Source organism: Falco naumanni, chromosome 12 (genome assembly GCF_017639655.2).
Source record: "Falco naumanni isolate bFalNau1 chromosome 12, bFalNau1.pat, whole genome shotgun sequence".
Lineage (NCBI taxonomy): Eukaryota > Metazoa > Chordata > Aves > Falconiformes > Falconidae > Falco > Falco naumanni.
Window position 1 is genome coordinate 23,452,579 of NC_054065.1, and position 24,681 is coordinate 23,477,259.

Sequence of the window (24,681 nt, forward strand, 5' to 3'; positions counted from 1 at the left end):
TGTTATTTTTGATGGCATTGCAGGGATTTGCTTCCTTTGTTGCTTTGGGAAAGTAGCCTGACTTCACCAGCTCAGACTTTTGTAGGGTATGTTCTGTCCTGTCTCGATCTGTTTGGGGCAGGTTGTGTGGAGCTGTTTGCTCTATGCAAACAAGGGGCATGCTAACGAGGTTAACTGGCAGCATCTCTCAGATGCTGTCAGCTAGTTAAGAACAGTTCAGATTATGTTCCCAAGCGGTGCTTAGGACCCCGGCCATAGCTGCCCAAAGACTTAATAGAACCTAATGGAATATCTTTCTTTTGATTTAAATAAAATGAATTATTTCATCTTCTTGGCAATTCATATGAAATATGGTCTTACTTGGCTTTGTTTTAGGAAGTGAAACGGGAGAAAAATCTTCTTGACTGTCAACTTGAAAAAAAATGCAAAGAGTTCCACCAACTTGAGGAAGAACTAAATACGATCAAGCAGTCTTTAAAGCAGAGCCAGAATTTTGCAGAAGAGGTGAAAAGTAAGTTACGTATTTAAATTTGCGGACCTCCTGTTGCATGTTTAGTGATGTAAGTTTCCTGCAATCTTGTAAGTTTCATTGTGAATTAAGTAAAAAGGTTTCCACTGTGCTTTTATCCAACATTGAGTTTGTCCTAAATGGAAATTAATTTTTATCTATGGCCATATACAGTTCCTGAAGATACACAATTTTAAAATTAATCAAACTGTACTGAACTTATCAGCAAACTGAATTTCGTAGCAGTATTTTTAAACTTTTAAAAAAATTATTTAAGCCAGAAAACTTCTGGTTTGTATTTTCACGTGTTTCACAAAATTTAAAAAAAAGAAAAAAAAACAGGTAGGAAAATGTTATGTAACCACAGCTGAGTCTTACTTTCAGTGTTTGTTTCTAATTGAGAACACAGTTTTGCAGGAATTGAGTTGAAATAGTCCTTGCAGTTCTGCTGGATCTGACTAAAAAAAGAGGATAGATTCCCCCTTGTCTCTCTGCATCCCCCTTGTTTCTGTGCATCCATCAAACTTCATGTAAGATTTCAAAATGAAGCTTTTGAATTTGATTCTGCTCACCTTAAAATGATGACCAAACTTTTCATTGCCTTTCAACTGATGATTCTGTATTTGATCATACAGAAAAGTAGCAGCCTTGACCAGCCAGCTAGTGGAATGTAACGCTTTTCCCCCTGCCTGCCCCGTACTTATCCTTCGTGATTCTTAGTCTGTTCCTATCAAGGCAAGGAAACAATTACAACAATTATAGAAAATGACTGTATAGACTTAGATAATCTTTGGCAGAAATGGAGTATGAGTGACCCACGAGAAGGTCTCCTACTGGAATGACACCTGTCCTGTTTAAAAAAAAAAAACAAACAACCCAACAACCAAACAGAACCCCCCCCAACTTTTATATAAAAATTTGGAGGAAGTGAGACATGGAAGCAACAGGTAGTTACACCTGACAAGTAAGGACCGACCAGCTTGGAGTACAGACTTGTATGAAACTTCAGAGTGGAAAGTTGACAAGGTCTATGAGTACCTAGTGTCTGATAGCCTAAGGTGATCTAAACAATCCTTTATCCAGTGTTATAACTTGAGAGTAATGCTTTGGACATGAAAATAATAGAAATAAACAGTAATATTTCATTTAGACAGTTAGCAGTAGATTTACCAGTATTGACTGGCAAAAATTTGATGGTGCTTTCTTTTATAGATAAGAATACTGCTCAGGAAGCAGAGCTGAACTTACTGGAAGAGAAATTGAAAGAGCAAGAGAGCTGTTTTTTGATGGAGAAGCTGAAAAGTGCTTTAGCTGACATGGAAAAGCAACAAGATTCTACCAGAGACCTGCTCAAGGAAAAAGATAATTATATTAAAGAACAAAACTGTAAAATAAGTAAAATGGAGGAAGAATCAGAAGCTTTGCAGAGGCTGCTTGGATTCAAGCAAACAGAATGTGAAGAATTGCAAAAAGAGGCTGCTGCTTTTTCTCAGTGGAAAAATGAACATGATCATCTTATAAATAAATTTAAGTCTGAAAAGGAAGGTATGCTGGCTCATATTAAGGACCTGGAGAGTTCCCTTCAAAGTCAGCAAATCAGAAATCATGAGCATACTGAGAAACTCAGAATGATGGAAACTGAAAGTGACAGGAAAAGCACAGAGATCAGAGAACTTAAAGACATGCTGGAATGTAAAAGTGCAGAATTAGAAGAACAAAAAAAGGCTTTTGATGAACTTCAGCAGAAAGCGGAATGTTCTGATAAAAAGTACTGTAAAGAGATAGAAAATATGTCCTGTAAAATATTCCAGCTTACTGCGGCGAATGAAGAGACGGGACGCAGCTTGATGCAAGCAAATGTCAATTTATTGTACAGAAGCACGAGGTTTTATACACTTTCAGAAGCTGCGCGTTTGAAACTAATTGGTTCTTGAAGCTAAGCCTTGCATACTAGGCAATCCCCGATTGGTGGTTAGCTGCCATCAATTAACAGCAAGGTGTTATCTTTCCTTGGCGCCATCCTTGGCGCCATCCGCCCCCCACCCCCCTGTGCTCTGCAAACATGCCTCATCATGTTAATTGTTGTCTAGACAAGCTCGAGCAAATTCCCCTCAGCTAACTGACTGCCGCGCATGGTCCCAGTTTGCAGACCGCTCCTGCATCTCCCCCTTCCTGTTGCACAAAAAGAACCTTTGAAACCGAACAAGTAAAAACAAGGTATAAGTAATAGAACCAATAAAAAACCAACTAAGACGTATTATCAATGTCAAAATAACCCACTGTCTTTGTTCCGTACAATTTTACAATTTCCCCTTTTTGTTTTTGAGCAGCTAGTGCCAGGTTTGCCATGTTCTGCAGGGCCCTTGCAAACATGACAGCAACCAAGGCAATAGCAAACAATACTGCAAATTGAATGAATGGATGCCAAAAAAGGCTGAAATTTTCTCAGATTTTGATAACATGTTGCTGCAATGGGGCGCCTAAAATCCACGCAGCACATACCATCAGAATCCTCACAGCCATGTCCTTGAACCAACAACAAAAAGCAGTGGCAATTTTAACTCACATTCTTAACTGCCTACCAAACAAGGTGATTTAACTCTAATGCTTTCCCTGCTGTTACTCCGGATAAGAGAAGAACCGCTGCGACACGTTCCCATCATAGCCTCCTACTACATATAGCATCTACAGAAAGACAATGATCGACATTCAAAGTGTAAACAGTATCATCTTCTTTTGGATTAACATTATACATAGGTGGAAGGGCACACTAAACAAGAACTGGTTCAGTCAAAAAGTTCGAAACATAGTGTGCCTTCTCTGAACATACCTCTGGGGTCATTCCCTTCATTCCCTCTCTTTTTTTATGCAAAGAGAAACACTTTTACCATAACAGAGAAGCCCCTATTTACATCTCTGAGCCCGGACCCAAACCGCAGCTGTATGCTCCACCAGGCTCAGGGCAGGAATCATTCATGCAGTTACGTAGCTATATATCTCTACAAGCGTGCAGACACCCATTAAACACTAGATAACCATGTTTATCTTTCCTATTCTCCTTCACAACACCTAGCTGTTCTCTCATCTCTTGTTAGGTCAAATATTCTCCAGTTTTCTCTCCTGTATATCTCCTCAGACATTCTCTATCCTCCCCTTTTTTGCTTGTTAGTTGCAAGGAGGCAAAGTGTGTATGTAGCTGGGTGACCATGACCTGCTTTATGTTACAATCAACTAAACACTGGATACAGAAAAAAAAAGCATGGGAGACCTAAGGCAAACGTCACTAAGGTGGTTAAAGATAATTATAATAAATCCTGTAATACTTTTGAGTCATGGCCCAAAGTTTCCCAGCCGTGAGAAGAGACCAAAGGCATCCCGCCCCTGGCTCTGTTGCAGATCTTTGTTTTAAGGCTTTTGAGTTTTGTATACTTTTGTAAATTAATTCACAGTGGTCACTCAGATTCACGTAACACATCCTATCAAAGTCTTCACACTTGTGTCCCTGTGCTAATAATAAAAATCAATACCAACTTGGTTCTGTAGCAACATATGATGGACAGAATCAACATCTGTTAATAAGCCAGAAAAAAAAATATTATTTGTAGTATTACTTTGTTTAGCAAGCCAGCAGCCTAATTTACTAAGCAAGTTAAGAGCGTGTACTATTCTTACAGAAGAGATTAGAGAAGCAAAAATCTGTTATGCTGCATTCCAGAACTCAGCCTGAGAATTACAGTCTGCTGTGAGTTCTGCGTTACAATCATTTGACACATGTTGGGGTTGCGATTGTGAAAGCTGCCCGTTTACAATTTTCATTGACATTATCACAGCTAGTTGTTTTAAAAGCATCCCTTGAGCTTCCTGATGTTCGACTTGTTGCAAAATATTCTGAAGCCAATCAATCAAGTTAGTATTAAAGTTAGTGACTCTCTAGGACCCTGCAAGACTGTGGCAAGACTCCCGCATCCCGACTGCCTTAATAGCCATCTCATTCATTTGCAAAGAGTTGTCCCTGGGATACCTTGCCTGAGTCACAGAATCGGCACAGTTAATTTTCTCCAGCCAACTGCTCATAGTTAACAGCAATTCCCCGATTAAGGTTTTCAATCAAGGCCACTACACATAGCTCACAAAAATCAAATAACCACATCATATACTGTATCAGTTAGTACCATACAAAGCAATGACTTCCAATCATGCAGTGTGAGTGTATAAGGCTCTGCCATCACTTCAAGAAGGGACATAGCAAATGTATTATGAATCCTCCCTTCCCGCACTGCTTTGCTTAACTCTTTAACAGCCTCGTATTGCACAGGCTGCCACTCTGCAGGTTGATTTGTCTGACAAAATACTGAACATGCCATAGCGACTCCCAAAACCCATCACTGAAGTGTTTCCCACTTGCATTCCTGCCACCAATCCCTCAGACTCCCTTTCACCCTCCCCAAAAATACAATCAATGCATCAGGAGAGACAAGGGGGTGGGGGAAAGGTCTAGCTCCTTTTCCAGATCTATAGGACCTGGATCAAAAGGTTTATCAGTGTCAATAAAATCATTGTCCGAGTTGTCCTGTTCCCGTGCTTGGTCCTGTGTTGTGAGGGTCGCTGCAATCAGTGACAGAAGCTTTGGAGGCAGAGGAGGTGTGGACAGAATCGCCATCGCTGACTGTGTCTTGAGAAGAGTCGTGCTGTCGGTGGAATTTACAGCTTCCTCTGGTTTAGCACCGTTAGTAGAATTAGTCCACACTTGGCAAAGAGTAGTCAGAATTTGCCACCAAGATGCTAAATGCATTCCCGACACGGAGCTCCCCTCCGCGGCAGCATCATACAATTGGCTGCTGTATGTGCACACTTTCATTCTTTCAAAGTCTCTAAAGTTTCTTGGCTGCTCACCTGTCTCGATGAATACAGGTGTTATCCTCGGGGTTTAGGTTGTCCGCCTGGTCCAGACAGCAAGACGATCGTTCAGCCAAGCCGTCTCCTCCGGAACGCAGCCCTTTTCCACGAGCTGTCTTTTTTCCGTCCTTATTCTTCCAAGGCTTCGGAACACCACCATAGGGGTCACCATTTGAGGAGACTGAGGCACGGACTCCCTGATCTGACTAGAAGGCCCTTCATGAGTCCATATACGTCTCTTTCTGGGGATGAACCCTGATTCCCCATTACGGATTTCCCACAGCTCACCTCTCAACTCCGGAGGGATTTCTGCCGGCTCCGGCTTCCTTTCAGCAGATCATTCAAAGTTCTGTGGGATTCGCTGCATGTCGCTCAGATAGGCGATTCGAGAGCCCTTCACGTCAGATCCTTAAACGCATCACGTCGGGGTCACCAATTTGCGGCGAATGAAGAGACGGGACGCAGCTTGATGCAAGCAAATGTCAATTTATTGTACAGAAGCACGAGGTTTTATACACTTTCAGAAGCTGCGCGTTTGAAACTAATTGGTTCTTGAAGCTAAGCCTTGCATACTAGGCAATCCCCGATTGGTGGTTAGCTGCCATCAATTAACAGCAAGGTGTTATCTTTCCTTGGCGCCATCCTTGGCGCCATCCGCCCCCCACCCCCCTGTGCTCTGCAAACATGCCTCATCATGTTAATTGTTGTCTAGACAAGCTCGAGCAAATTCCCCTCAGCTAACTGACTGCCGCGCATGGTCCCAGTTTGCAGACCGCTCCTGCAGCTTACCAACCAAGTTGGTGAATTAGAAGAAATGTTACAGGTAGCAGCAAGTGAAGGACTGCAAAGGGAGCAATGTTACCATGACCTGCTTGGTGAACATGAAAAAATCTGTTGTCTTGTAAAAGCAAAAGATACTTCAGAAGTGACAGAAGATGGAGAAGTTAATTTACAAAATGGTCAGGATAAAACTGTTTTAGATAATATGCAACTTGCAGCAAATAACTCCATTGCTGAGGATCATGGATGCTCAAGAGCTCTTCCAGAAGTAGGGGAAACTAAGGATCTCGCCATTTTACAAGATCAGATCTCTTCTCTTGAGATTTCCTTGTTGGCTCAAAAGCAGCAGAATTCAAATCAGCAGCAGCAGTATGAAGACTTGCTGCAAATAAAGGGTGAAACAGAAGAAAGATTATTTAACATAGAACAGATGCATGAAAACTTCGTGGCAGAAACTAAACAGCATATTAGTAACTTGCAAGCAGATATTTCAGCACGTCAGAAATTAGTTGAAAAAACTTCAGCTATTTGTGAGGAAAAGGACATGCAACTGCAAACTCTGAATGAACGATTAGAAAACCAACAAGCTGAGCTTCAGGATTTAAAGATCAATAATAAATTGCTTGAGGATTCAGTAAGAGAGCTGAAGCTTATGTCTGGAACATGGGATTCAGAGAAGGAGGACATGTCTTCAATGATTTGCTCATATAGCAAAAAAATTGAGGAACTTACTGAAGAAAATGCAGCCCTTAAGGATTTAAGCAGAGCTTTAGAGCAAGAACAAATAACTTTACTGGAAGCAAATAAAAGTATTTCTGATAGTTTAAAGGAAAGAGAAGAAATCATTTCTGAAATGTCTGAAAGACACAAGGAGGAAAGACAATGTCTTGAATCAAAAACTGAAGAAATCAAAGAAGAGCTTAAAGTTTTGCAAGCAAAATATAAATCAGTGGAAGAAGAAAACGCAAATGTGATAAGCATTCTGAGAGAGCAGACAACTGAGGAAAAGAAAGCAAAATTAGAAGAAGAGAAGCAGGTGTTTAGTGAGAACAAAGATATCTTATGTAAACTAATAGCCTCAGAAGAAATAAAAAAAGATTTGGTTCAAGAACTTCAGCAACTGCAGTCAGAATTTTCCAGTATCCAACATGTGCCCTCTATGGAGCTTGACTGTTTAAGACATGAAATGTTAAATGTCGGGGTGACACAAAATACAATGCAAGAGAAATGTGGAATTGTATTTCATGACAAGGAGCAGTTGGGGAAGGAGCTAGAAACAAAAAGTGAAGCTCTAATCTGTGATGTTAGTTGTGAACAGAGAATCCATTCAGAAGAGCTGAGGAAGTCGATGGAAGAAAAAGATGCTGAGCTGAATAAATACAAAGTTAAACTTGAGCTTCTTCAAATGGATTTTGAGGATAGAGAGCTCTCTCTAGAGAACTACAAGTTAGAAGTGATGCAACTGGAGACTGCTTTGAAAGGTGTGGAAGCAGAACTTGAGAAAAGTGTGAGAGAGAAAGAAAGACTGCAGCAAGAACTGCTGTCTGTTAAAGAATTGAAAACTTCAGATTCTCTCCTTACAGCATTAGATGAAGATGGCCACTCATTGGAGTATAATTATGACAACGTTTCCCCAAATTGTGGCAAAAGAAGAATGGATGAAAGTTATTCATCAGTCTTGCTGGCATCATCCTTGCAGGTAGTGACAAACAATCTGAGCAAGCTCGAGAAAATGTGTGAGGCGTTGCAGGGTGAGAACGTTGCAGTAGCCTCTGGATTTAAAGACTCAAAACCCAATGGCATCACAGGTGTTAATAAAGTGACAGAGAAAGAGAACATAATGAATGCAGATAAAAATTTGCAAGTGGGTAAATCTATTTTTCCTGACGAACTTATGGATGAAAGTGATAACAGCGATTTGAGAATGTATTTTGATAATGAGGAAATGTCCTTCAGACTTAAAGAATGCAGTACTGAGCCCAGTTCTGACTATGAAGATTTAAAATTGTCCAGCAAAGAAGTTAAACTACACTTTGCTGAAGTAAGAGAGAAGCTTTCGTCTTTCCAGGATGACTACATGAAGCTATATGAACAGCACTGCAGTATGAGCTCAAAGATATCTGAGCTACGGTCTTGTATTGAAATACTGAAGGCAGAAAATTCTGCGTTGTCAACGAGTCTGAGCAATGCTCATCTAGATTCTCTGAAAGTGCTGCTATCTTCTAGCCAAAATGACACACTGTCCAAATTAGATGAAACTAAGTCCACAATTTCTTCTTCAGATCTTTTTGAAAGCCTCTGTCTTATGAATGTGAGTGAGGTGCTTGATTCTTATAACAGTGGTACGTGCAAACGGACAGAGGAAACGAATTGGCTGAACAATTCTGCAGAAATAATTCCAGAAGGTGCAACAAAAGTTTTGGTTGAAAATTGTCATAATGATCACAAACTGGACTCTGTTAGAGAGCCCAGGAGTGTTATTCCTAGAAAATCTAACAAAGAGAGAACACCTGAAGAACTTCAGCTGCTGTGTCAGACATATGAGAAGGCCATCAAGGTGCTGGAAGACCAATTTCACATTCAAGAGAATATGAAAAATGAGGAAATAGAAGAGCTGAAACGAATTATACTTTCTGAAAGAAAAGAAATAGATAATCTCAAACAGCAAAATCTATTTGACAAGGAAGAATGGCAGCAGAAATTGAATAATGTGACTGTGGAGATGGAGTGCAAACTGGCAGCAGAAAAAAAACAAACTGAGAATCTGTCTTTAGAGCTGGAAGCAGCAAGACTCCAACTACAAGTCCTTGATTTAAGTTCTTATTCACTGCTCTGCACAGACACTGAAAATGTAAGTAATTGCTGCTATGCAAATCAGTTTTATGTCAACCCTTTCATTTATGGTAAGCCAAATTTAAATTTTGAAATTAGATATGTTTAAAATTGTGTCCCACAGAAATGGTACTGTTCTTTAGAGAAAGTAGGAAAATAATTTGTACCTTGTTCTGGTTTATGTATCGCAGGGATTGTGAGAAATAACAAATGATGACAAACCCAACAACTTTAGTCTATTAAAGTTGTGTAATACTTTGCACTGCTTTCCTGGTTTTTCCTTCTGTTAGGGTGGATCCTGCTTTGTTAGTGGGTGTGCATGCACTGCGGTATCTGCAAGCTTAGTTCTCTGATTGAATGCAGTTGGTTAAAGATGCACATGCTTCCCTTGTCCCTTCACGGGACAAGCAAACTGGGACTGCTTCCACACCTCTTAATTCCTTCCAGTATCATCATCATCAGAACAGAATGAGCTGATAGGTTGAAATGAAAATTAGCTGCTCTGCTGAATTCCTTCAAAATATCTAAGGGAATAAGAAATTTGGGAGTCAGCTCTGTCTTTTTTTTTTTTTTTTTTTTTTGTCAGTGCTGTAGGTGGCCTGCAACCGGTAATCTAGATTTTACTGCTCCTTATAAGGAGTGGCAGAATCAAAACTTGACTCAGAATGGAGAAAAACCAGTTTAATTCTTGCATACAGTGTATTAGACTAACTTCCCTTAAATAAATCTAACAGGTGCATTTTCTACTTCTGACAGTTCCAGTTCTGACCATTAAGTCCTGTGCAAGTGGCCTCTAGTGCCCAGTCAACGGAGACTCAGAAATTAAAGTTGAACACTGCTCTCTGTCAGAGCATGTTGAAGCCTTAGATTTTGGGCAACTGTGCAACACTGAGTAACTGGTCCTTGCAGAGAAGAAAGTATTACTAGTATGTATTGCTTGCAATTCACATAAAGCATTCACACTGATACATAGACACTGAAGAAAGAAGTACTGTTCCTTACCACGGATAGCTGGAGCTTTTGTAAGATGAAGTGCTCAGTGCAGATCATTCAGGTGCTGCCTTCAGACCCAGTTCTTTTTTGGAGTCCTCAGGTTTTGAAGTTACTCATTTTTATTGTTTTGAATGAGAGCATCAGGTGGTGCCAAATGTAAGCCTGCCTCTGACAGAGTGGTGATTTGGAAAAGGGATTGTTTGGAGATTTGAACTTGTGTCCCTTGAAGATTCTCTGATGTCTAATAGAAGATGTGCAGTAAACCTTTCCCCTACTAGTGATACTAATAATTTTTCACTTTGTCATGTATACACCTATTTTCCCACAATACGGAGGTGATAACTTTGCACTTAATCTTTCAGTAAATGTGGCTGAAATTTCACTTAGTATCTAGAAAACCTTTTGGCCCAAGATGCATGTGTCTATAAATAAATGTAAATCCTTTCCATGAGAAGGCAGATTCTGAAGTAGAGAATGATGCTATCTATTTATTTCACGTAAGAGGAGGAGCTTTACTAGTTTAAGAAAACTTTTTAAACTCGCCTTGTTTTTTTCTTATATACTTCTTATTTTCCTTTTTTTAACGGATTGATTCTTAACCCTTGCAGAACACTCAACAAGAAAGCGATATTCCTTATCAATTGGAAATGCCCATTGAAAACTCAGCGCTAAAAAGCAATAAACCGAAACTAATCCCCATTGAGAAAAAAGCTGTAGGAGATACCTCTGTGTGTGAAAATGTAACTGAGACTGCTGAAGCAAGATTAATGGAAGGTTATACTGAGATTTCTGGAGAACATGAGTGTAAAAATATGCCAGGAAAAATAGCCAGCCCTTCAGACCATGCCAGTGCATTGCCATTTTCCAATGGTAGTATGCTTTTGAGTGCAGGGGATTTCTTTGAAAATCAAATAATCACTGAAGCTGTGCAGGAGGCAGCAAAACAACAGACTGCTGAAAATATGAAGCTGATCTATGAGGCAGAAGAAAGCGATAAACATGTGGATTTACTAATGAAAACTGAGCAATTAAACTCAGAGCTGAATTTTCAGAACCCACAATTAACTCTGAAGAGCCCAGATTTTGCAGAACTGGAGGAGGCTACTGTAGTTGTTGAGGAAGAAAACTGTGACATAAAGGAAAAGCTGGAATCTGTCTCTGTCAATAAGCAGCAATTATCTCCTAGAGCAGTCTCATTAGAAAACGAATCGGAGAATGTAATGTCTGAGCTGGAGATACATAAAGTTAGGTTGTCTAATGCAGATGACACACTGAATGATGTAGAACTGACTGAGAGAAATTGTCATAAAGAATTTCTTGCAGCTGAAAATGAACAGAGGAGTCCAAAATCTGAGCAAGTTAATACTGAGAACCATGCCTTGTTCATACAGCATGATATTGAGGTGCTTCAGGCAAAATGTCAGCATTTAGAAAGGGAGAGGGAAATCAACCTGAAAACTATTTCTGGCTTTCAAGAGCACCTTGTTTCAGTCACAGCTGAGAAAAACCATATTGGCCAAGAACTGAGTATGTTGTCTGAAAATAAAAAAGAACTGGATCAGAAGTATCAGAAGCTACAAGAGAAATTAAAAGAGCTAGAGTCAGCTAAGGTAGATTCTACTGAATTCATTAACAGGTTAGAGGGTGAAGTGAGGACACAAAGAAATCTGCTGGAAACTGCAAAATCTGCTGTAAATCAATTATCAAATGAAAAAGATGATCTTCTGCAGAAGCTGCAAAGTGTGGAAAATGATGCTGTGTCCCTCGCCTTAGAAAAAGGAAAACTCCAAAATGAAGCAGCAGACTTGAAGAAGGAGAAAGAGCTGATTTTAAGAGAGCTGGAAATGATGCAAAGTAAATTAAGTTCATCAGAAATGGAAAATTCAAAGCTTTCCAGATCTTTGGAAGGCTTGTTAACAGAAAAAAGTGAACTTGCTGCTAGACTCAACTCAGCACAGAAAGAAGTAGACCAATTGCGACATGGAATTGAGAAGCTGAAAGTAAAAATTGAATCCGATGAGAAGAAAAAACACCACACTGCTGAAAAGCTGAAAGAGAGCGAACGGAAAGCTGACTTTCTTCAGGATAAAATAGAGAGGTTTGAAAGAGAACTGGAGATGTCAGAGAAAAATCTAGAAGATGTAATTATTCAGTTGGAGACTGCTAAAGCAGAGGCAGAAACATTAAAATTGGAGGTGGAAGAGATGACTGAAAAGCTGAAGTGTTTCAACTTACAAATTGATGTTCTCACGTCAGAAAAAGAGAGTTTGGCTAAAGATTTAAAAGAAAAGCAAGAAAGAATCCTTGAGCTAGAGTCTTTGAAACTGACTACAGCAAAACTGTTAGAAGAAAAGGAGGAAGAAAAGATGCAAATCAAGGATGAGTTTGAAAATAGTGTGGTGCTGCTGAAATCTAAGCTCAAAGATATAAGCGAGAAATTAGCGTTTTCTTGCAAGGAGGAAGCAGATGCTAGAACAAAAGAGAAAGTCTTGATTAATCAAGTAGCTTGTCTTGAGCAAGATAAAACAATACTGTTACAGGAATGTCGGGAAATAAAAAATGAAAATATCAAATTGGATCAAACAAGGGAAGTACTTCTTCAAGAACTGATGGATTGTAAACAAAAACTCAATGAAAAAGTGCAGGAGAATGGTGCTCTTCAAAAGCAGGTGAAAGAAACAGAGGAGCTGTCTTTACAGCTGGCACGCATGCACCATGAGCATGAATGCTGGCAGCAGGAAAGAAAAAGGCTGCAGAATTTGACTGCTGAGCTGAAGCTGAAGGAGCAACACCTTCCTGATAATGAAACCTTTCCAGATATCCTGAATGTTCTAAAAGCGTCTTATAAGGACCTTGAGAAGGAGTTGGAATCTACACTTTCTGAAAATAGCACTTTATGTAAAAAGGTAATACCATTTTCATCAGGGTACAGTTCCCTTTTTAGGAGTGAGGATAAAATGTCCTCTGCGCTTATCACTTCCTTAATAAATGATATCTTAAAATAACTTTAACCTCAGACTTTTACAGTAAGCATCCTATTTATAAAATCATGTTTTCCATGCAATCCTGAGTTTGAAGTTACAGAGCTGGAAAGCACAACCTTGTTTTGTGTAGGATGAATGGAAAGGTTGCTTGAAAGTAGGCATAGAAGTTTAAGTAATCAAATAGTGCAGGGCAGTTTCCTCTTTCCTGTAGAAGAAAGAGGAAGGACAAATTAGTATTGGGTGAGTGAGTTTTTATATCGAGAATAAGTATGTTGGGAGCTCAGAAGAAAGTGAAACAATTGGACACTTGCCATGTAAAAACAGCATCAGCCTGTTGTGACTCTTGCTTGGAGTTAGACTAGATAAGGGAATAAAATAACCCATCGTAAAACCAGGTTTTTTGCATGTAAGAATAGTCTTTGGAGGTCATGACATATGTATTAAAAATAATTCTGGAAAATTTAATTTCAGGTAAATGAACTGACTGAAAGTTGTACTGAGCTGCAAGTCAAGCTAAGTGATACTGAACGGAAGATTTCCAAATTACAGGAAGAATCTACTACAGAAAGAAACAAGCTTGCTGAAGAAATACAACTTATTCAAGAACGTTCAGAAAAGAGCAAAGTTAGTTACTCTATGTGTAGTATTTCAAGGCCAGATGCTCAAATATAGTAAACATGTGGAGGCTGCTCAAGGGAGCTGTACTAGTGTACATTATTGGAGGTTTTTGCTTCCAAATTTCCGAAAATGTCATGTTCTCTTCAGAGATAGAATATTTAGTTAATAATTTTTTCCCCTCTCTTCCTTCTATCAAAACTATGTTTTCTTGGCATAAAGGCCCCTGGTGGGCGTCTAGAAATCTTTCAGTACCAAGAAATTCTCTCTACTGCAGGGATTCAATCATCAGGCTGAGGATGTTAGATAAAAAATGTAGCATTTCTCAAGTTTATTTTAAAACTAAACTACTTTCAGTGTTTCAGTAGTGTTGAAGTTCTTTCTGGACAAAGTCAAGGAAGAAACAATTTTAAAGTCTTTATATTTAATATGTTTGTATTTAGTTCTTAGAGGCTGCTTTAACTGTCTAGATGACTGTGGGTCTGATTTGTGAGCAGTATTATGTGTTTAAACCAGCTGAAGTGGTCTTCTGACCTACTCAATTTTTACAAAATTTTATAACCAGGGTCTTGTTTCTGTTGTGGTGTTGAGGATTTTTAGTGGGAAAAGAGATTTCTGCAGCTCTCAGAAATCCTGTATGGAAATACAGGCCAGCTGTTCAAACCGTACAGTTATGAAAGTGGATCAAAATGAAAGTGCTTAGAAAGTTTTGCCATCTTAAAGAGGGTGTGGAAAGCGACCCTTAACCTGTCAAGTCACTCTCAGAGGGAACAATGTTTGGAGGGGTTGAGCTTTGATTTTGGCAGTGCTGGTGGGTATAAGTGTTGGCAAACTTGCACTCAGCATACCCCTCAGATCATAACGCTTTTTGGTTGGGTTTTTTTTTTTTTTAGAAGACCCTCCATTGTCTTCTGTCCTGCCTCTTGTGTTCAGATGTTCCATTTTGTGATTATGGTGTCTTTAGCCACTGTTAAATACTTCTTATTTACCAAGTTCTTGGAAATTCAAAGACGTTTCAGATGTAAAGTCAAATAGTTTAATGGGTCAATTGTTTCTCCATTGAGAAAATTCTAAATACCAAAGAGTGTGCTATTACTGTTTACAGATTCAGCTGCATCTAACTATGTCAGAAAAAAATGAACTGACCAAGAGTTTGGAAATGGTCCAGAAAGAGCTACAAGAAAAAGAAAGTGAACTGAAAAGAGAAATATCAGAATACAAAGACAGACTACTTCAAGCAGAGAAAGACCACCAGGATGCTCTGACAGAAGCAAACCAAAAGGTAAACTAGAAAATGGGAAAAATGATGCTGGAAGTTTTTGATTAAATTCTACATATCTTAAAAGATTTTGCTGATTATATTGCAAGAGAAATTGGTTTTGCTAACAATATTTCCAAACTCTCTATATATTTACCTTGGAACTCGGTAAGTGTTACTTTTTTTTTCTGCATAGCAAGCAGTGAAAGGTAAATTTGCCTCTGAACTTGGTAAGTGTTGTATCATTTATCTGGGACCATACATTTGAAAAAGGGAAAACAACAGCATGTTTTAGTTCAGTAAATGGTTCATTTGTTAGGAATGAGGAAGAAAGATTAACCACTTCAGGATATAAGGACAAATTTGTTGGAAATGCATTTGTCAGCCATGCTGTATACAAGGGGCCATTGTCTTTTCTGCAGAAATATTTGTCAGTGAATATGTACTTGAGGGCAGTAGGACACAGGCAAACAATTTACTGTAATTATTTCTTAATAACTTATATTCTTGTGAATAAAAAGTAAATTTAAGAGCAAGTTATAGTAAAATATAAGGGCATTCTAATGGCAGACTTCTTAGAGGCATGATTCTGGTATTCAAAATGTACACTTGAGACAAATTGCTCTTTCAGTCTTAGACTCCTCAAAACATACCAAGCAAATTTGCTGTATAATTCCTGTGGGCTGTGATATGCTCTTAAATGCATCTTTAAAATACAAGTCAATATCCTCTTTAGTATCATAGTAATTAGGCACATTTTTTTTCTCTAGAATGAAATAGCAATTGAGGTCTGTCAAGAAAAGATGAATTCACTGGAGCACTTTATCAGCTCACAAAAAATGGAAATTGAGCATTTGAAGTCAAATAAAGAAGAACTAAATAATTCCCTTAAAGAGGCTAATCAAACCTTAGGAGAACTCCTAAAAACTAAGGTAAGTAAAACATATTTAAGCATTGCCAATTATATGGGACCCAAGGCACTGTGTCATAAAATAAATGTAGCATTGGGAATCAGTGCTCCAGAGGTTTGGCTTGACTTTGATACAGTCTTTGTTTCACTAATGAGTGAGTATATAGAGCATGGAGGAAACATTGTTACTGTTGAGATCTACCTTAGAAAAATCCTGCTAGGTATGCCAGGACTGAGATCACCTTGAGTTGGTTTATGTGATACTAAACACAGCTGTCTGTTGTCTACACTGAATGTTGCAACTGGGTTACCATGTAGTTAGAATACACTCAAAAGAGACTTTGCAGTGCCCTTGTTTTGTTTGTGAATTACTTTGATGATAAAAAATACCGTGTTTTGTCTTAAGCATTAGGCTTGAATGCGCTGCTTGTGGTTCTTGAGAGTATCAATTTCACTTTATATTGAATTCTCATTACAATTATGACAGAACTGTTCTTAGTGGTGATAGAATACGAGCTCCACATCCTGTGAACAACTGATAGCTGGGAACAGTTCTAAATGTGCTTGGTTTGCTTTCTAGTAGCACAAGTGAAGTTTAACTGTCATATAGCTGAATTTCTGTATTAATTTCCCTTGAATTTTTCTCATCTACTTTTTTGGGGGGGGGGTTCTTTGTTGGTTTTATTTTGGTTGGTGTGTTTTTTTTTTTTTGTTCAACTTCTGTCTGTTATTGATTACTGGCTCCAACTCTGTACTCTCACTTCAGGAGTGAATATCTCTGAGTGCACTCTTGAAGGAACACAGTCAATTCAATTAACTTGCAAGTAAACACTGAATTGCAATATGTTCATCTTGGTCAACAGTTCTTTATTCCAAAGGGCCTCCCACTCTGGTGTTAATTTGTTTAATACCAGTAGTCCAATGATATGGTACTATAGGATATGTGCTAGTGACAGAAAATAGTACCCATGATAGTGTAAATGTAGTGTACAAGGCTTCCAGCTGTGCTCCCTGCATGGTATTTGCACACAGGTTGATGGTACCAGACCAGAAGAGCAGGCAGCCCAGGAGAGTGGAAGTACATAGAAAGGAATGATCTGCTGCTGCTCAAAGTAGCATTTTTGAGCTGGAATTTAGAGTGCAAAGCAGACCTGTGTTATCTTGCCTCTGTGCTAATAAGATGCGTTAGGGTTGAAAAGAAGAATAAAGGAGACTTAGACGACCTAGACTGGGAGAGAGCGCTTTAAAATTTAGAGTATTGGTTTGAAATCTGTTACCTGAAAAGCAGCACTTTCTTATGCCATGTCAGTGAAGTGCTAACAGGTGGAAAAAAAGGACAACTGCTGTGGAGTTCATACAGCTTTCTCATAGGTAGGATGCCAGACTTGACATCAGTAATCAGATATACTAACAAATTATGAATGTTTAGAAGACAGTAAATCTTCCTTATTGGTGTTTAAATTCTTGTTTTCTGCTGAGTTAATTGCCTGTATGTACCTATCTAGCAAGAGGACTTTCATGTTTCCTGCAGTAAAGGACCTGCAATAATGAGATTGTACAGAATCAAGTATACATTGCAACCGTTCTCTACAGCTAGAATAGCGTAACAGTTAAGCTTCTATTTGACACTGTAATGTTTAAGTGGAAGAATTATGTTTCTGGTGCAATAACTACATTTCTTATTTTGTAGGCTGATAATATTAACATCATAGTTCAACTGAAGAAAGAAAATGAATTTGCCCACAGTAAAGTGCAGCTGTGGATGAAATCCTCTAAGCAGATGGAACAGGAAAAGGAAATGTTGCAGAAACAACTAGCTGAACGTGATGAACTATTAAAGAAGAAAAATCTAACTATGTCTGAGCATAAGAAGGAAGGTAACTGGATCTAGATTCAATCTTAATGCTTTCTTAGCAGTGTATTTGTTTGTAAAACTATTTTTCCCCAAAATTTCCATTCGCATATGCAGCTCTAAGACAGAACACTGTTCTTAGCTGAGTATAAAAAAGTACAACTGCAAATGTGTAAAATGTTTTCAAAATCTAGTTAATCCTCTTTTTCTTGAAGTATCAGAGGCAACTGGATTATGAATTTATATCTTAAATATTACAATTTTGTGGTTAAAGTGTCTCAAGGGAGAAGGGGAGTGTTTTTATTAGTAACTAAAATTTGTGTACAAGTTCTTTTCTCATTTTCCAGCAAGCCTTCTCCTCTGATTATGCTTCATACTTTATATTTTGGCTAACTCCATGAGATGCACTGTATTGTAAATGATACTTCAAGTAAGTTAGGGATACAAACTTGAGTGTTCGGAAGTTACAAAATGACAGGAAAAATGTTTGCCCATGCACTGGGCAATGATTTTTTTCAAATTTTGCATGTTTTAGCAAATATGTTATTATGTCTAACACATTACAGATTTTGTTATAAATACTGCCACTTTTTTTTAACAGTTGCATGGTTACAGAACATGTATAATTAAAGATGTGTGACCATTGTGTTATAAATTCTTATATATGCATTTTATGTCAGTTATATGAATAATGCTATCTTGCTTTGCTGAAAGGTGCTGATGCAAATACCATTAGAGAAGAAAGTAAGTTTAAACTGGAAGAATTACAGGAATCTATGGAAGTGAAAACCAGAGAAGCAAATGAGAACTTGGAGAAATACTGCTCTCTAATTGTTAAATATTATAAACTAGAGGAAGAAAATGAGATGCTAAAAACACAAGTCAATTTGTTGAATGCTCAGCTGAAACGGCTGACAAGTGATGTTGTCAGCACTCCTTTGCTGAATTCTGTTAACTCATTAACAGTGAGCAATCAATCTGTCAAAGAGCTGAGGTCAGATGAAGGTATTACTAAGCTTTCAAGTAAAAGGCACAGATATGAAGACAAAAGGAATGATAATGGAGAACCAAGATCCCCTGTGCCAGAGACTTCATCTAAAAAAAAAAGGAAAGATGGTCTCTGTCGAAATCTGCTGGATCAGGAGAACACAGACAACGAGGCAGATGGGCTTCCAGAAGTAGTGAAAAAAGGTATTTATAGCATTTTATAAAGGCAAACATTCCCTAAGCCTAGCAGGTTTGTGGTTTTCTCTTTTGTTTTGCTGCATTAGTTTTACTCTGGGTGAGCAGGTGACTGTCCAAATGTTTTTGGTGACAATGGAAGGTGAAAGTAGTCAATGGAAGATCTGCCAAGTTAGCATTTGTGGAGCTGTGGCATTAGACCAGCATCGTACATTTATGTTGGTTGAACAACTACCGTTCTGCTAAGAGTTAGATGCTTTTGGCAGCCACAATTTTGTGGTTCATGGTAATGCATGTGTTAGAGGCTAAGCATACGATATGTAACGGCAACAAAGTTTTGCTGACAATAACTAGAGGCAGTCTTCTTAAAAGCATTATTTGACCTATTCACTGAAACTTACAGGAGAATGGATGTGGAATGAATCTAATCTTAAAGGCAACAAGACTGGAGCGCTAGAGTACTGTTTTGTGACGGAGTCATGTTTGCTCCCTCCACAGCCCCGCAGTTCTTTCAGTAGGACTCCTTACGAGCTCAAAGAGGCAGCCAATAGCTGGCACGTGGGCGGTGGTGAGGGCTGCAGGGGGACTCTGAGGAAGGATGTCAGGGCTGCCTGGTGCCAGACGTGGTTGGGACCAGCTGCTTCAAAGGACAAAACCATGTGCCAAAATGGAACCAGTCAGAGGTGTTTGCTGTGTCTCTGTGAAAATGTGAGTAAGAAAGGGTAGTGAAAGGTGAAGGAAAAACAGTGCTGGGGCTAGAGGGACAGAAGTAATGCTGAAGCCAAGTATCATACTGAGGAGGACAAGGCTGAGGGGGGTGGTGGTAGCCTGGGCTGGGGCGGAGGCCGAAGTGGGGGTGAGGACGAGGTATGATCCCAGAGGGACTACAGCCAGTGGATTCCTCCGTGCCTGAGCAATTGTGTTAAGGAACAGGATCTGACCCCCATCAGTTGTGCTCCCATCACCTCACTAAAGCTGTAGCATGCAGCGAGGTGACTAGAGACCAGTAACTGGGGAGGAGATTTGTCTGGAGGCAAGCAGAGGTGTTTTCCCCAAGTGTTTGCTTATTTGTGTGCTTTTATTTCTTTCAATACCAGAAGCAGTGATTAAAAGTGTATTAATTGGCAATACATTAAATGGATTAAAATTCCCTGAGTTGAAACTCTCTTGCCCATAGCAGAAACATATTACCATCTTAATGAGACTTCAGTTTCTTTCTACTGTGAATGCGATGAGATTAGGTAGCCTGATATTCCATGCAAGGGTATGTGGTAGCAGAAAGTAACCGAGGAGACAGTGCAAATCAGAACCTGAAAAATATGTTGTACATTCAATGACCTGTTAAGTACCCCTTTATAATACATGCGATTGCAATCACTGAAGGACAAGATAGATACACTGAATCTCCTCGGCTTTGGCAGTCACTCCCAGAAGTCAGGATTGCTAAGTTACTTGCATTTCATTTTCTTAACAGTATTATTATTTTTCTGGAAACACCTGTTCTGAGGACATATGTGCCAGTTAATGTCTCAGTAACTAGGCTAAGTAGAGAGATAATAGACAATCTATTACACTGTAGTTCTGTGCAGAGAAAAACATGAAATATGATGTCACGGTATCATGTTCTGATTGAATTATAGTAAAACCAGCACATTTTCAGACTGAAATTATTTGCCAGGTGATAATGTATCTGTAAAGATCAAACACTTGTGTAAAAAACATTGTACAGAATTACTGTTGTACCTTGTCTACAACTTCCAGGGCTGGCGCATGAATTCTGGAATACACAAGATCTGTTCAGCAATCTTTTTCATCCATTTTATTCAATAGAACAAATTGTATATTTTTTAATCAGCTATTTTTATCCCTGTTGTGAAGAAAGAGAAGATCTGTTTGAGACAGCGTAATTTACCTGTTTTTAATAGAAGCTGCTTATTTTTCAGGGTTTGCTGATATCCCCACTGGAAAGGTTAGTCCTTACATTTTACGTAGAACCGCTCTGAATCTAAGAAGCAGTCCCCATCTGGCTTCCCCGAGTGAGAAACTGCCTTTGCCTACGCAAGATGAACGAAAATGCGTACCACATAATCTTGGTGAACACTCCTGTTCGACACCTGGTGGCAGCAAACTACAAAAGGTAGCTAAAAAAATGTATCTGGGTATGAAAGCCATGGGGTAAACTAATGCATTCACTAGATGTATCAGTCTTGCCACGTATGTTTGAGGACATATCATCAGTCTTTACATTTCTCAGCAATACAGTGAAGATAAGACCATAAATACTGCACCAGTAAAACATGACAGAGGTCTTGACCATGCTAGCAGCCTGCATATTGTTCATGTGATATAATTTGCGACTTCATAGGGAAACCCATTGAGAAATGTAAATTAAATACAGCTGTATTATCAGTTTCTTGTAATGGATATTAAAGAGCAGATATTCCTTATACTGTGGTCTCTTAAGTTTCAGAAAAAGCAAACAGCAAAAGAATTAAACTCTGGGAGTCTGAGTTGAGGCTTAAAGTTTTCTGCTTACAACTTTTCTTGGAATTGCAGATTTGAAACGCTGTACAGTAACTACAGATATTTGAGAGGCTGTTAAACATGTAAACAGTAAAGAAACTAGACTTTAATGTTAGTGCTGACCAGATTTTAAGGCTATCTAAACTAATAAATACTACCAAGTTAGGTTTTGAAAGCTGATTTTTATTAGAGAAAGTGTAGTAACTGAAGTTTATGTTAACTTTGCAAATGTTTTCAGTAATACGACACACTGCTGAATATTTCACAGTACATCAGAATAAGGCGTTCTTTCTAAGCTGATGCAAATGCTTTGCAGATTATAGAAAAATGTTCCAGCTTTAGGACAGAAATAAACCTTTTGTTGTCTGAAATCTCCCAAGTTTTTAACCTTTTTATCTCAAGCTGAGCAATAGGAGAATAGTTTGATACTTCTTTACCTGAGGGCTACATAGAAATATGCTAGTAGATAAGAATTGCTCCAGTTTGCCAAGTTACACAAAAGCCTTCTCTTGGCAATTGGTGGAGTTTCCTGCACAGCCATAAAGCAAGAGTACAACTTGTTTGTTTGTTTAATGCAGTTATTTTCTGTTAGCAAGTCAAGTATGTTGGCAAGATACCACAAGTAAGTTAAAGGCAAGAGCCACATAGCTTAGTGAATGTATAGGTTTTGAGGCCAGAAAGCACCACAGGAAGGTGAGTCAGATCAGAGCCATAGTTTGTTTAGAGCTATAGCAACAGGAAATCTGTATCATGAAGTGAGAGCGAATCCACTGAATTAGTGTATGTTGTTTCAAGGGTTAATTAACCTACTTGCCAAAACTTGCTGCTTCTTACAGGCCTTGCCTTGGAGGTCTGTGTTTTATTACTGTTCCATTAAGTGATGCCAATAAATTTTATTTACACTCTTTTATGTATGTTTTCCTGTAAGTTTAGAAGCAAATGGAGGGTGTTGCTTGTAAAGAAACTCAGTGGTGCAAAAAAGATAGGAAGCCTTGCCCGCAGACAGTTGCACAGTAATCACCTGCCAGCATGGTTCTCACTGACTATGGTCAAGGTTATAGCAAATGACAAGTAATCATAATAAACTGGTTTTAGCTTGGGGAGGGCTTTCCCAATTTTTCCTTCTCTTTGCCTAAGCTTGTGTTGTCAAGGCATAAGGACAGGCTACTCCTTACCTTCATCTGTATGGGAGAAATTAAGGTTTCAGGGTTGTTCTCCCCACCCTACCCCCCACCCTGAGTGTAAATGTGCAGAAGTCATCAGTTCTAGGAATTTGTGCCCTTGTCTCTTGGACATTGCTGGATATATGTATTTGTTTTATTTCGAGATGATGTACACCTGGGAGTTTCTGGAGGATTTGCTCATAATATCGTTTCATTGTTTGTTGAAACCATCAACACATGTTGTTTCATGCTTTGTATTAATACAGTAAATGGTATGTCTTATTTTAGCAGTGAAATAAGCCTCGTTTCCCCTTCTTTGACAGGTACTTATATGTACTTCATTTCAGGCACCCAGTTTCAAACAGTTGAAACTTCTTAAGGTGTTTAAAATGTGCCCTGTCATTTTCATGTGCAAATTTATTCACTTTTCTCTGTGAATTTAATGTAGAATTTAAACTGCGTGCTTTGACTGCACATCAGTTAAAATGTGAAAGCAGTGGTTTGTCCAGATGTCAGCAAAAAAAGTGACAGCTATGTCTTATGTTTGCAGAATACGTACAGGAAAAAATGAAATACAGATTTTACTGCGCAATACTTGGTACCTTAGTGAACAAATAGAGTAGACTGTTCCTGGTTTAGCTTTTTTTTTTTTTTTGCACCTAGCAAATAGCTTGCCGGCTGTGTAGCAGATATTCCATCTTACACCACACCAAAATGATTGATATCAAGCCTCACTGTATTGAATAGTCAAAGTGATAAATGTCTTCAAGATACTTTTTTCTGTTTTCAGTATCTATGTATATGGTTTTTTGCAAATTCCCAATATTTAGTCTTTTGCATTAAGTCTTTTGCCCCACTACAGAAAACTAATATGGTTTTCCATTACCAGTGAAACAGGACATTTTTGTTTGTGTTACAGGTAAACGATGCACAGCAGTCCCAAGCAGTAACAGCTTTTTCACCAATGAAATCTACTTCAAGGTCACCACTTTGCCTGTATAAGCAGTCCACAAAAACTGTCTCTGATAATACTGGGGAGAGTCATATGGTGCACAAAGCCAAAAATTCTCTGAATGAACAAGGACTACCTGAGCGAGATGAGCAAAGAGAAAATTGTAAGATGCAGTAAATCTGTGTGGATTTAATCACAACTCGGAATAACTGACAAAAAACAGCTTGTGAAATAAATATGAGAACTATCTGGAGGGGCACCATTTCAACAATACCTGGGTTCTGCGGAGCTTGCTCTTGAATATTTCCTAATATCAATAGTCACTCAAACTTGTCGAATGATAATGAAGGAACAGCTATAATTGTTCTTCTGTAGTATTATCTGTAAATAATTCTTCACAAATCTGTTAAAAAATTAAACCATGGAAAAAGTGGGCTACATGTTGCTGTGTAGTTCATTGTTGCCATTTTTTCTGTCTACTGAAGGTTGATTTACAAATGGAAACTAAACTCGCCTATCTCTAAAAAGATGAGGTTCCAGGAAAAATGAGGCAAACATGACTGGGTGATTCAACATGAAGTGATGACTTCATTAGTAAGTGCAAAACCAAACACAAAACCAGATATGACCTGATGCGCTGTGTCTTGGTATCCCACCTTCCAGATGGAATAATATTGTGCAAAGGGGAATGAGACCTGATCCCAACAAACCCAGAGAGGATTGTCTGTTTTCCCTGAAACTAAGCATCTGCCCATCCATCTCTTTGTACTTCCCAGTATGTACTGGTTTTGACCATAGCTCTGAAGGAAGGTCTCACGACATTAATCTTTACCTCGGCAAAATGGCTCTTAGCCACCAGTAATCCTCTGCAAGCTGGGGATGGGCACTATGTGTCTGGCCAGAAAGGACACCATAACAACAAACTGTGCTTGCTATACCAGTAATGACTGCCAATTCTCTGCAGGTCACCCTTTGTCCTGACAATGCTTGGCCTGAAACGTGTCGTGTTAAATGAAAATCATTGCAGCTTTGTATCACAAGTAATGAGAGTGGGTATTTTGGACAAGTGGTTAGGTGTCAAGCAATAACTGCATAGAATGCTCTGAGTTAGCCCCTTTTCCTTCAAGAAAAATCCCATTTGAGATCCCAAAAGAAGATAACTTGCTTGGAAATAGCATTTAAGATTCTGGTATCATCAATATAAGACAACCACTCGGTCTGGTTCATGATACT

The 24,681-nt window shown here is 38.8% G+C and overlaps 1 protein-coding gene across 2 annotated transcripts in view; it reads left to right on the forward strand.

Moving 5' to 3' along the window:
• Positions 1–23,883, forward strand: part of CENPF (centromere protein F) — a 47,725-nt gene extending 23,842 nt beyond the window's left edge. The window contains exons 11-21 of one of the 2 annotated variants that reach the window (XM_040611722.1): positions 376–511; positions 1,721–2,324; positions 6,194–9,035; positions 10,618–12,915; positions 13,465–13,617; positions 14,714–14,890; positions 15,637–15,798; positions 17,467–17,653; positions 18,343–18,819; positions 20,754–20,947; positions 23,416–23,883. In XM_040611722.1, the coding sequence (XP_040467656.1) occupies positions 376–511; positions 1,721–2,324; positions 6,194–9,035; positions 10,618–12,915; positions 13,465–13,617; positions 14,714–14,890; positions 15,637–15,798; positions 17,467–17,653; positions 18,343–18,819; positions 20,754–20,947; positions 23,416–23,625 (7,440 nt within the window). In that variant the 3' untranslated portion in view covers positions 23,626–23,883. Of the gene's footprint in view, positions 1–375; positions 512–1,720; positions 2,325–6,185; positions 9,036–10,617; positions 12,916–13,464; positions 13,618–14,713; positions 14,891–15,636; positions 15,799–17,466; positions 17,654–18,342; positions 18,820–20,753; positions 20,948–23,415 lie in introns of both variants that reach the window. The other variant, XM_040611723.1, reaches the window with a different exon arrangement.
• The last annotated feature ends 798 nt before the right edge of the window (positions 23,884–24,681 follow it).